Here is a 13,110-nt window from a genome sequence, read left to right on the forward strand (position 1 = left end):
GGTTAAGTGTCCCCTTTCACTTTCACTCATACAGATACATAGAGACACTCTATCCTATAGCTCTATTTATAAAACACTGGTAATGTACAAAAAGTACACAGATAAAACATTAAATATACAAATACTACTAACAAACACAACAATCTCAAACTCAATACTATAGATAAGAAATATGAACAACATATAAGGTTATATATATATATATATATATATATATATATATATATATATATATACAGGCAGTATAGGATATATAATAATAATAATATAATGGATTGGATTTCTATAGCGCTTTTCTAGGCACCCAAAGCGCTTTACATTATTGATCCATTATTCATTTGCTCTCCCCTACAAGGTAAGATTAAAAAACAAGGTGTATGGATTGTGATTATTGCACTGATGTAGGGTGAGTATTGCATCGTCCATTAGACTGGGGGTGTTGGGTATTCAGTCAGGTTATAATATTAGGTTAACGGGTCATTTTAAATGGCCTGTAGGTGTGAATGTGAGGGTGGATGCTTTAGGGCTGCACGATATTGGAACGATATTGCAGTTTTTTTTAACCCTGCGATATGAAAAACTACTCAGGAGGTTATAATAGCTGTGTGGTGCCAACGTAAATGGTCAAACAAATTAGTTGAGTTTCCTCTCGTTGTGTCGACAGGTGCAAGACATTGTCGACACAGAACACACGTTTCAGTTTCATCCTTCTGTAGCTGAAATAATTCCAGATAACTGACATTGCTTTTCTTTTTGGCACCAAGTCTTCGTTTTCAGTGATTTTCTCTTGTTCGTTGTTCATTTTTCAATGTTGTTACCAGTGACTCACTCCATGTGCAGGGGGCGTGGTCTGCTTTGGCAAACTGATGAAGAACTGTTGTGATTGGTGGATGGGTGTGCACAGTGTGTGTCAGGTACCTAGGATGAAATTAGATGAGAACATGCCGAGTTCATTTCCCTCCTACATCGCAGGACCTGCAATGTGACTATTGCACACACGGACATTGCGATGACGATGCTCAAACGATATATTGTGCAGCTCTAGAATGGTTGTTGGTCTGTATATGTCAGACCATGTGATGAGCGACACATCTAGGCTGGGTTAGGCGCAAACACTGAAAGTCTAATTTTGTCATAAAACTATGTAAATTGCAAAACAACACAAGTGAAAGCGTCTGAGGTGACGTCATTGTAACTTTCTTCAGAGCTGCTAAAGATGTTTGCGCAGCTTCAGCGTGACTTGTGATTTTCACCGCTTTTTTTTTTTTTTCCATTTTTTTGTTTATTCAGAGAAGCAGATCATACTAAACTTACCTTTTGGATACAATTCAACGTCCACACCTCAAATGTGAACGAAAGAGTGAGTTGCTAATCCAAGTTTTTTAGTAGAATATAGAACAAATATAACAAGTGGGCAGGAGGAGGGGGCTTACTCCACTTCTTCATCAACAAGATAAGACACATTAAGGTGTGTATGTTTACATTAACCTAAACATATCGCGTAAATGTTTTCACATAACCAATGTATTCAACTCACATCAGTTACAGGTTTTACATAGTTTGTCCATTTTGACCAAATAGTGAAAAAAGATTCCCTTTGACCCTTAAAACAAATTGTCAACTTCTCCAGGATGTAAATGTTCTGTACGATATCGATCCATTCTTCAGTTGTAGGTGCTTCAGGCTTTAACCATTTTCTATTCATAGTCTTTTTACTCGCTGCCAAAAGCTTTAATAACAGTTTTTTTTTATGTTTCAGAGTCCATTTATCACATGAAATATCTCCTAAGTGCAGGGCTTCACACTTACAAGGATTTTTTTCAGTAAAGATGTTATTTAAATGTTGATTTTCACCACTTTTAATACAGTTTCAGAACATAATTTGAAATATGCAGAGAGAACGGGTGTTTGATTGTCGGCAACGTGCGTCATTTCAGAAGAGAGACGCAGTTCACTGAGCTGTTTCACACTAAATTACATATAATGTTACTATCTTTATGACAAACCACTGTTCATATTTTTTCTGAAGTCATGTCCGTGAGGCCCAGTGGAACAGACAGGACTTTATTTGGCCTCTATTTGGAGCAGGGCTGAGGGTTGACAATGTAATTACTGTCTTTAAATGTGTTTCTTACTAACAGATGGTCCATCCGCTTTCGATTTTTCAGCTAAAATTCCATCTTGATCATTCACTGGTGTTTTTCCTCCCACGTTTTGACTCATGGCTGTAACAACAACGAATTCCACTATAAAGTTAATTCTTCTGTATTTTGTACATCTGCTTGTGAATCACTCTGCAGGTGTTTGTTTTCACTTTACAATCACAGTTTTCTTCTCTTTCTGCTCACTAAGCTAAACCAAAAACATGGATTTATTTATTTATTTTTTTTTTTTAAATCAAACATCATAGACATGTGTGTTTCAGTAGTGGAGCGTAGGTAGGTGTGTGTTTTCAGTCCGTGTGTGTTTCAGTATAGTGTAGGTAGGTGTGTGTTTTCAGTCCGTGTGTGTTTCAGTATAGTGTAGGTAGGTGTGTGTTTTCAGCCTGTGTGTGTATCAGTTGTTGGTGTGTTGCTGTTTGGCTTGTTGCATGCGTTCCTGTGCAGTTACGTCCTCGCCTCTTATCTTCCCATGACAACGCATCTGAATAAACTTGAGCTTGGCTGGACTGAGCCCTGTTAATGCCCTGCACCTGTCACTCTCCGCTCCAACCTGAATATACTGCATGTCCACCTAGGACAGGCTGAGGTCACCAAACACTCAATAAATAGTCCAGTGATTCATGCAAACACAGAAGAATCACATACAAGGCACTAGGGCTGTAAGAAAACATTGGTTCTGCAATATATCGTGATATTTCATTTCACAATACTGTATCAATATTAAAAAGTACTGTATCCATATTTTTAGGTATTTATTCAAATGCAGATATTGTGGAGGTTCATTTTTGGTTTTTTGGTTTTCTTTTTTGTTTAAATTTTATTTATTATTATTTAACACTGTTTTATTCAATAATGTTGGTTCCTTTGTTGGGATTGAACTCAAATCCTGTTCTGATGTTAGTTGTGAACTAATAGAATCTGAACATTTGAACAGGATCTGAAACTGGAATGTCTGTAAAACAGAATTTCAGTTTGAACACAGTTGGAACATTTGGTGATAGAACATTAGATCCAGTTGGGATCAAATACAAATGTGTTTAGTATTTGTACAGATTTATGGTGGAATTCAACTCTTTAAGGAAATAATCATTTAAAAAATTAAAAAAAAAGAAACAAACAAAAAAATGTTTTTGTAACAATATCATGATATATCCAATCCAATCCGACTTTATTTGCAAAGCAGTTTAAAACAACCACAGTGGACCAAAGTGCTGTACAGAAAAATAAATAAAAACTAAAATAACAGAATACAAGAATAGATTAAAAATAAATAAAAATACAGAAGAATAGATAAAACCTGAATAAAAGAATATAATACAAGAATAGATTAAAAATGTAAAAAGCTGTACAATTAAAAACAACAACAAATATCGTGATATATCATATGATGAACTTAGTTTTGTGATTTGTGTCATATCGCCACATTCTTGCCAATCCACAGCCCTGCAAGGCACTAATGGGCCTTTGGGTCTTAAAGACGGTAAAAAAATCACCCAAAAATCTGAAATGGTGATTAATCAGGGTTCACACAAGTGCTTGAAATCCTTGAAAATGCTTGAATTTCAATGTTTTGTTTTCAAGGTTTTGAAAGTGCTTGAATTTTAGTTCAATTGCTTGCTTGCAATTCTAACTATTATTTTTTAATATTAACTCTTCCAGGTTAGATGCTAAGCCAAAGCTACTGACAGAGAGGTGATGCATGTTGAAAAATAAAACTTTATGTCAAAAAAGAAAATTAGCAGGTGTTCTCAGGTCGACTCCAGGTAAATCTTTATCTTTGTCTCAGTGCGAGTGTGCCTGAACACCAAGAGGCTTCCCTTTTTCTGGATACAACTTTGTGTTCTTTCTGTTTTTTAGATTAGTTTGTAATAATGACATCAGGAAAATAAGATAGATAGATAGATAGATAGATAGATAGATAGATAGATAGATAGATAGATAGATAGATAGATAGATAGATAGATAGATAGATAGATAGATAGATAGATAGATGGTCACACAATGTACAGCTATTTCATTGTGGCTCTTTAACAATGCTTTATGTCTGAAATGGAGTAAGAAGAAGCTGAGTTTATATTGTCCTTCACCAATTATACATGACTTGGCTAATCAGCTGTTTACAGTCCATTAAAGAATAGGTCAGTCATTAAGTTACAGAGAAAGAGAACAAATGATTACATACCGTCAGTATTACTGTTGTACTCCTGTTCATTCTTACTATGCCTCTGGAAAATAAGGTTTTTATACATCTTCTTACATTTTGTGATGTTTTCACACTGATATTTTGTTCCATTCTATTCCATAAAACCACTTCACAACATGAAATGTACATCTTTAAAATAAAGTACAAACACACGTCCATAACATCTATAAGGTTACTTGTCCAAAAGGGAGTAGGACGGAGTAGAAACAGACTATCCTCTACCTTTTTTCTTTTGATCAAGGTCTTTTTTTATTTTCAGTTTTCAAATGCACAAAAAGAAACATACAACTTAAACATGAAATTGTTGTATCCAATTCCTATTCACCTGCCCCAGCCACCCCAAGTACTGGACCTTGGATAAATTTATCTACAGCCAGACATAATACACTTACATATAGAAATATACAAACCCCCGTAAAACACATACATGTACAGACACATATCTACACACATGCATATATGTACACATATGCATATATGTAAGTTCACATACACTTAAATAAATACATAAATAAGGGGAAAGACAATTAAAATTAAATATAGTAAAAATAACTAAATATAACAAATCAAAAAGGTACACAGACATTTGAGTCACACAGATATGCCTGTAGCCTCCATACCTTCTACAAAGCTGATAAATGGCTGCCAAATGGCATAGAATTTTCTGGTGGAACCCCTAATGGTATATCTAATTTTTTCAACATGAATATGGTGCATAACCTCTCTGATCCACTGTCCATATGTGGGAGGGACAGCATCCTTCCATTTAAATAAAACTAGGCGCCTAGCTAACAAACAGCAGGACAACCGTTTCTCTAATCCTAAATAAGAAACCATCCATTACTTTGGAAAAAGCGTCTGCCAAATGCATAAACATTCCACCACCAGCCTCTAGATTCCATTTAAGCCTCTATGTTCGAGGTTTTGCTCGTTGATGAGCAGCATCTGTAGGCGTTACAATGTTACCCGTAAAAAGTGAAAGTGTGACGGCTTTTCTGATTGTTTTTTGCGTTTGTTTCTTTCACTCACAGATCATCCAGAAGCCTTCTCATGATCTGAAGCAGCAGCTGGCCACCTACTCCAAGAGGGTGGCGGGTTCTGTCACTGAGCTCATCCAGGCTGCAGAGGCCATGAAAGGTACCACCACCACTGACATACGCAAAACAACCACAACTACCTCTATTTATTTAAGTTTCATTGCTGTCAGAATCACTGTTGATCTGTTAAAATAGTATGTTTTTCAGAGCCAGTACCAATTGTTAATACTGAACTGATATACATGTACAATAAAAATGAAAATAGTTACTGCTCCTGCCAGAATTTGAACCCCGGTCTCCCACATCAGTCAGTTGTGTTACCCACTGTGCCATCCGGCTGTCAGTGTAATTGCCAGTAGGATTATACACTGATCTATCTGCTGATATGTACTAATATATGTAGTGGACATTTATAAGGCAAGGCAAGTTTATTTGTATCGCACATTTCAGCAACAAGGCAATTCAAGGTGCTTCACACAGGACATTGAAATACAATGACAAGGGAAGAAGAAACACATTTAAAACATTATAAAAGAAACATGTAACAGGTGATTAAAAACAGTAACACATAAAACCCAAAGCTACAAAAACACACACATATTAAAGTAAGAGTTGCAGTGCAGAGTTTGGAAGGAGAATATAAAATGTAAAAAGTCCAAATCCTTTTAGTCAAAGGCAGCAGTGAACAGGTGAGTCTGGAACCTGGACTGAACAGAACTCAGACTCTCAGATCTCAGACCTGATATTTTCTGGTAGTTTGTTCCAGATCTACGGAGCATAGAAGCTGAACGCTGATTCTCCATGTTTATTTTTTTACACTTTATTTTTAGCAGGTTTTACATTTTTTAACAAACAGATAATAAAACAAAAAGTAAAGACATACAAAACTAGAGACATCAACAAGCACAGACGGGGTAGTATCAAAAATTAAAGTACAACGATAAACATGTGGGTCAATGAGTCATAATGTTATCCCATCATAATAAGAAGGTTGAGATAGTTTGGGTATTGTCCTGTTTCAGTCCAAGTCAGATGATTCAGATATGTTCTCATATTGCATCCGATCGTGTCCCGTAAACCTGCTGACATAATTACATCCATCATTTTTCATAAACATTTGTGTACATTTTCCTGAAATGCATATTTACACGTTGTTAATAAAACACACACATGTTGACGATTCTCCATGTTTAGTTCTGACTTTTGGAACCCAGAGTAGACCTGCACCAGACCACCTGAGTGGACTGGATGGTTCAGACTGGACTAGAAGGTTTCTGATGAATAATTCTGTCTTAGTCTTTCTAAAAGTAGATCACAAACCAAAAAAAGTGTCTTCACCCCTGGATTAGATGATCTTATGACACTGCATTTCTGAGGAAGGTCTTGATTTTTTTTTGGGATGTGACATTTACTCCTGTGGGCGGTGCTTAGGAATTCTTGTTCAGAATTTTCTGTTCTCTTTTTCTCTCGTCTGTTTGTTGCCTTCATGTAGATTTCCTGTTTTCATTTATGTCGTGGAAGCAAAGAAAAACAAAGCATCCCAGAATTATGCCAAAATAACACAGGAAAATGTCTAAATTTGAACTGACCCTGTGCTTGCCCTTCATCAACACTAGTCAAGTATGGTCATATGACACAGCCCTAATCTGGAGTATCAGACATGCTGAAGACATCTCTCAAATAGCCCAGCGTCAGGTCTTATTTAGAGCTGCACATGCAAATCAGCCCTGACAGTAATATGAAGAGGGATTAGTGAATATCCCCTTTAGAGATCTTCAGTTTCACACAGCTATGTTCTGGGATCTCCACCTTAATACTGAAGTACTTACTACGCTGAACTCAAGGAGATTCCACGAATGATCCTCTGTCAAATGGAGAGCGATATATCACACATGAATAGCCCCCCGCTGCAGTTTAAGACGCATTATCTGCAACTGAATCCTGCTGATCGACTGTAGGTCCATGACGTCTTTCTACAGATGACGCCAATAGACAGCTATAGAATCCGCGTTTCATTCGTTCTTTTCATATTCAACTGAGAATCCACACTCGGAAAACGAAAAAATTACTTGTTATTTCGTTATTCATGTACAAATCAAAAAACAAGTTGTTTTTCATTCTTTCAATTGTACGCACAAATTAAAAATTGGAAATAAGCAAATGGACCAAATGTGGGGTTTTATGTTGACATTTTTGTATCCGATTTGGTTTGACTACTGACTTCTTCGTGTGTTACTGAAGTGTCTTCTCCTTAGATTGTCTACCATGCACACACTGTATTAGACCAAACAACACCTGGAAGATCCTGACCATTTTTTCAGTTGTTATGTCGTCCTCCTTGAGAGTAGCGCATTTGCTGCCCCTGAATAACACAAAATTCTCCATTATCGCAGAATGCATTAGACAGAATACTGGCAAACCCACGACTGTCCAGAACAACACACGAAGAAGTCAGTAACTCCCAGGTCAAACCAAATCAGATATCAAGAATGTCAACATGAAACCCCACATTTGGTCCATTTGCTTATTTCCAGTTTTTTAATTTATGCGTACAGTCGAAAGAATGAAAAACACCTATTTTTTTTTGTTTTTGATTTGTACATGAATAATGAAACTATAAAATTTTTTCGTGTTCTGATTGTGGATTCTCAGTTGAATATGAAAAGAATGAATGATACATGGATTCTGTAGGACTCAAGGTTATTATCGTTAATGAAAACTAATGAAATGACAAAAACTAGAATTGAAAAAATATTTTCATTAACTGAAAAAAATAAAAACTATAATTAAAAGAAAAAAACAATAACTAACTGAAACTGTGTTGTGTGTTTACAAACCTAACTAAAACGGATAAAAATTATGGATAAAATTCCCTTCGTTTTTGTCTGTCAGTGTCGGATTGATATGAAATCGATTTCTTTGTCTCTCTCAGTTTTCTGTGCTGTCTCCATACGACACTTTTTGCTCTGTCACTTGTGTTCACTTGTGGTTTCCAGTCGTCTTCTGGTCCCCACTCTACCTGGAAACATGGAGACTAAAGCAGCAGAGTCCTGTCTGGGATTGATTTGAATAGGAGCACAGAGAAGAAGAGAAAAGAGACCACTGAACTAAAACTAAACTAAAACTAAGCATTTAGAAAAAAATGAAAACTAATAAAAACTATCAAACCTGCTCTAAAAATGAATTAAAACAAACTGAATTAGAGAAAAAAAAAGTCACAACTAAATAAAACTAAACTAGAATGAAAAATCCTAAACTATTATAACCTTGGTAGGACTGTGAAAGATGTGAGAGCTTGTGATAAATGTGAAGCTTTGGGTTTCAACTCCAGTGTTACATGAGTAGAATTTGAATGGAGTCGACTTCTTTGATGACGTTGAATTCAGGTTTCTACTTTTAATTCAACATCTCAGAACAGCTCCACCTTAAACCCATTTCAGCTGCTCAGAGCTGACTTTGGGTTAATAATCTGTAACCATTCCATTCAAACCATAGACTGAATGTGATAAAAAGACTAACTAATTAGCTTCGAGCCATTGGGACTAAACTGACCTTCTCATCTGACTCCTTCCCACAAAGCCAGTAACTGTTTTCCAAAACACAGTAGTCACTTCTTTGACGGCAGCCAGGTTCCCGCTTTGCCTTTCAACAAATGAATCTATGGGGAACTGGTCATGAGAAGAGAGATTTTCCACATCACTGAATAGTTGTTACATCCGCCTGTTTGTCGACACAACTCACAGCACATTTATGATAATAATTAGATAATAATAATTAGATACTTTAACCCATAAAGACCCAGTGCTACTTTTGTGGAAGTTCCCAAATGAATTTTTCTCTGGAGTTAACCTTTCTTAAATGATTTATCAGCAATTATTATCTGTATTTAGCATTTTTTCAGTGAAAATCATGTATTTTCCTATATTTAATTCACTGATCATGTGATGTTCATTAAAGCTCAGATTAAAGTTGAGGGTTATTATATCAAAAACAAACAAAACTGAAGAAAAAGGGATGAAGATACAGTAGCTAATGTTAGCGTTAATCCATATTGGATTATATGTTTTGTCATTTATCATTTATGGCATTACTTTTAAAACACAGCATTGTTTTGAGATTCATGAAGGGCCTTAGATTAACTGGTCATTAGTTGGGACTCTGGGCTGTGTTTTCAGTAAGTTAATGGTAGCATTAGCTTTGTGAGTTTCGTCCCTCGTCAAATGTGGGCCGTTGTGTTTCAGAAAAGCCATGACGACAGCAGCCAAAATATCAGAACAGCTGTCATTAAAAAGTTGGTGATTTCATAGTGGCTATATACACGTCTTTTAGATCAAATTTACCATCCTCTTACTGTCTCTCTAAGATCAGCTCAACACAAAAGTTTTATTTTATTTTTTAAGTGCTCACCTCAATATGATGCCACAATTTGTGTTTTCTAACTGACACAGATTGTACAGTCTGCTGTGTAAATGAAAATGAATGACAGTGGCTGTAGAATTGGTTTACTGTTTGTCAAAACCAAACACACACCAGAGGGCTGGTTTTAGTGAAACTGAGTTTTTTCCTAGCCTGGAACTTAATTTAAGCCAAATATTCTTTTCTGTATTTACCTGGTTTCCATCTTTCCGTTGTAATAGAGAATATTTGTACTTTTACAATGCACTTGTCTGTTTTGTCAAACCACCAAGGTTATTATCGTTAATGAAAACTAACGAAATGACGAAAACGAGAATTGTAAAAACATTCTCGTTAACTGAAATAAATAAAAACTATAAGTAAAAGAAAAAAATGATAACTAACTGAAACTGTATTGTGTGCTTACAAAACTAACTAAAGCGGATAAAAATTATGGATAAAATTCCCTTAGTTTTCGTTTTGGTCAATGTCAGATTGATACGAAATTGATTTATTTCACTCCATCAATTTTAGCTAGCGGCACCATACGACACTTCACGGTCCGTCACTTGATTTAGAGTCGGAAACATGGAGACTAAAGCAGCAAAGTCCTGTCTGGGATTTATTTGACTACGATGGAGAAGAAGAGAAAAGAGACGACAAAACTAAAAGTAAATTTAAACTAAGCATTTAGAAAAAAAAGAAAACTAATAAAAACTAGCAAACCTGCTCTAAAAACTAATTCAAACGAACTGAATTAGAGAAAAAAAAAAGTCATAACTAAATAAAACTAAACTAGAATGAAAAATTCAAAACTATTAGAACCTTGCAAACCACAGACTGAGCAGGTGTTTGTGTGTTTTGTGTCTTGTAGGCACCGAGTGGGTGGACCCCGAGGATCCCACCGTTATTGCAGAGAACGAGCTGCTGGGAGCCGCGGCGGCGATTGAAGCCGCTGCCAAGAAACTGGAGCAGCTGAGGCCGAGGACCAAACCCAAGGTCAGAGAGCTTTTTCCAGAGCTGCAGCGTTCACACTGAGCCTGTTAACCTCAGCGCAGGGTCACATACAGTGTGTGTTCAGGGCTATCAGCTCCTCACTAGGAATGATGGACTGTGCTCCAGTCCTTCCCCTGTTAGCATTTAAATACGTCTCCATTTAAAGGTTATTGTTAACCACATTGTTTCCCATGCTATAGGCTGACCCTAATACCATTTTTTTTGCATCAGTGCACATTCCACAGATCATCACAGCTCTGTGTCATGGTGTGTTTATGGAGTGTTTGTGTCTGTCTTGTAAACAGGAGGCAGATGAGAGCTTGAACTTTGAAGAGCAGATTCTTGAGGCGGCCAAGTCCATCGCAGCTGCCACCAGTGCTCTGGTCAAAGCCGCTTCAGCAGCGCAGAGGGAACTGGTGGCTCAAGGAAAGGTACATGTCAGCGCAGCTGAAGACGCCAACGTCCGACCAGATTTATCTGTGACGTGTAATAGAAGTCATAAAATGAAGTGTTGTTTTGTCGATACTATATTTGATACAATCTGACAACATGGATACCAGGACCTGTAAAGGGGGGTAAACATGACACATTCCTGGGGCTCAGCATTTCTGGGGGGCCCATAGAGCAGTGGAGGGGGTCCAGTGGATACAGGTTAGAGCAGGGATCAGCAACCTTTACAACCTGAAGAGCCATTTTTGTCTGGAAAAAAACGAAAGAAATCTGAGCCATGACAAAAGTATTTAAACCATCTACATTTTACCATGAGGTGGCTGCTCTGCTGTTGCCTATTTGTGATTAGTTTGCTATGTAACGTTGTATTTCCACTACAGTAATGCAATGTCTGGTGCATTTATGAAATTATACAACCACAAGAAAGAAAACATTCAAGATTTGTAAAAAAAAAAAAAAATTTAATGATGGACACTATTTCCAAAACATAATTACGTTGTGTAATGGAGAAAACGTGCAACTTTCATGTATAGTGGCTTACCCACAAACTATGAGCATCATGTAGTAAATCCAGCAAGAAAATAATCCAGTTTGGTTTTTATGCTGTCAAAAAATAATTTTATTCCGTGTAAAGCCTGCGCATTTTTGCAGATGGACAAAGATAAGTAGATTTAGGCCTATAATAATGTTAAAAAGTAATGACTCATTCAGTTCATTTCAAAATGTTCCATATGTTTTTTGGCCAGAGGAGCCATAGACAGATACTAAAGAGCCATATGTGACCCCAGAGCCACAGGTTGGACACCCCTAGGTTAGAGGTTGGGAAAATGTCGTGTAAGCCCAGCTGTATAATAGAGGCATAGAAGCCGGGGGTCGGACGATGAAAGCATGTTAAGTTTTGCTTCACGCCGCTGTTAGTTATGGACTACACCCTCATGTATATAACTGCTGCCTCTAGCCCACGTACAAACCCCCCACCCCACGTACATATCCCCCTTCCCTGCTTCGACAAATCAATAAGATACTGAATTTCATAAAGGGCCCACATCCTTTAGCTTTCATGGGTCCACAATTGCTGGTGGCACCCTACACCAGGACCATTGTTTTGGAGCAACAACCAAAGATATCTCCAAGTTTTGTCATGGAATAGTCCAAAATCCCATGGCTTTGCATTAGCTAGCTGAATACATTTCCATCACGTGTGTGTATGAAACTTAAATCCCTCTTCTGTAAACATGATTCAGTCTGAATCACATACTCTAAGCAATGGTGGTGAAAACAGTAACTGTCATTGTCTCACACAGTTCACGACTTAATCAAACTGTGTGCTATTTTTTGAATTCAAGAACCCAAGTGGCAGAATGACATACTATGTGTTTAAGAAAACTGTATTGTAGGTTAGTTATCATTTAATTAAACCATCATCCAAAGACAGACTGAAAGGGTTACGATAGTTGTAGGAAAATACTATACAGTTTTACTCATTCAATTGCCAAAACTTGTATTGTTTGTTTTATTTTGAATATCAACATTTAAAACCAAAAACAAGGCAAAACATTAAAAAAAAAAAAAAAAAACCATTTGAAAAGGAGAAGGATGAAGTTCACCTTCTGTATTCCCGCCCCTTTACCCCATCTTTTATCTTCTGACCATAAAGCCCCATGTCAGTTCCTCAAAGTAACTTAACAAATCTGACACATGTCAAAATAAATTCTAACTAAGCCTGCACAAAACTCAAAAAATATATATATCAAAAGTGAAATCTGTCCATTTTAGAGCCGTATTACGCATATAGACAGATAAATAGACTTTATTTTGACATAATTTGGCAAAAGAAATTCCATGATTCCATGATTTAAAAGGACAC

The 13,110-nt window shown here is 36.7% G+C and overlaps 1 protein-coding gene across 2 annotated transcripts in view; it reads left to right on the forward strand.

The window, feature by feature from the left end:
* Window positions 1–13,110, forward strand: part of tln1 (talin 1) — a 124,102-nt gene that overhangs the window by 93,827 nt on the left and 17,165 nt on the right. For both annotated transcript variants that reach the window (XM_030148819.1, XM_030148820.1), the window contains 3 exons: window positions 5,397–5,502; window positions 10,672–10,796; window positions 11,099–11,224. In XM_030148819.1, the coding sequence (XP_030004679.1) occupies window positions 5,397–5,502; window positions 10,672–10,796; window positions 11,099–11,224 (357 nt within the window). The remainder of the gene's footprint in view (window positions 1–5,396; window positions 5,503–10,671; window positions 10,797–11,098; window positions 11,225–13,110) is intronic.

This window comes from Sphaeramia orbicularis, chromosome 12, assembly GCF_902148855.1.
Source record: "Sphaeramia orbicularis chromosome 12, fSphaOr1.1, whole genome shotgun sequence".
Classification (NCBI taxonomy): Eukaryota; Metazoa; Chordata; class Actinopteri; order Kurtiformes; family Apogonidae; genus Sphaeramia; species Sphaeramia orbicularis.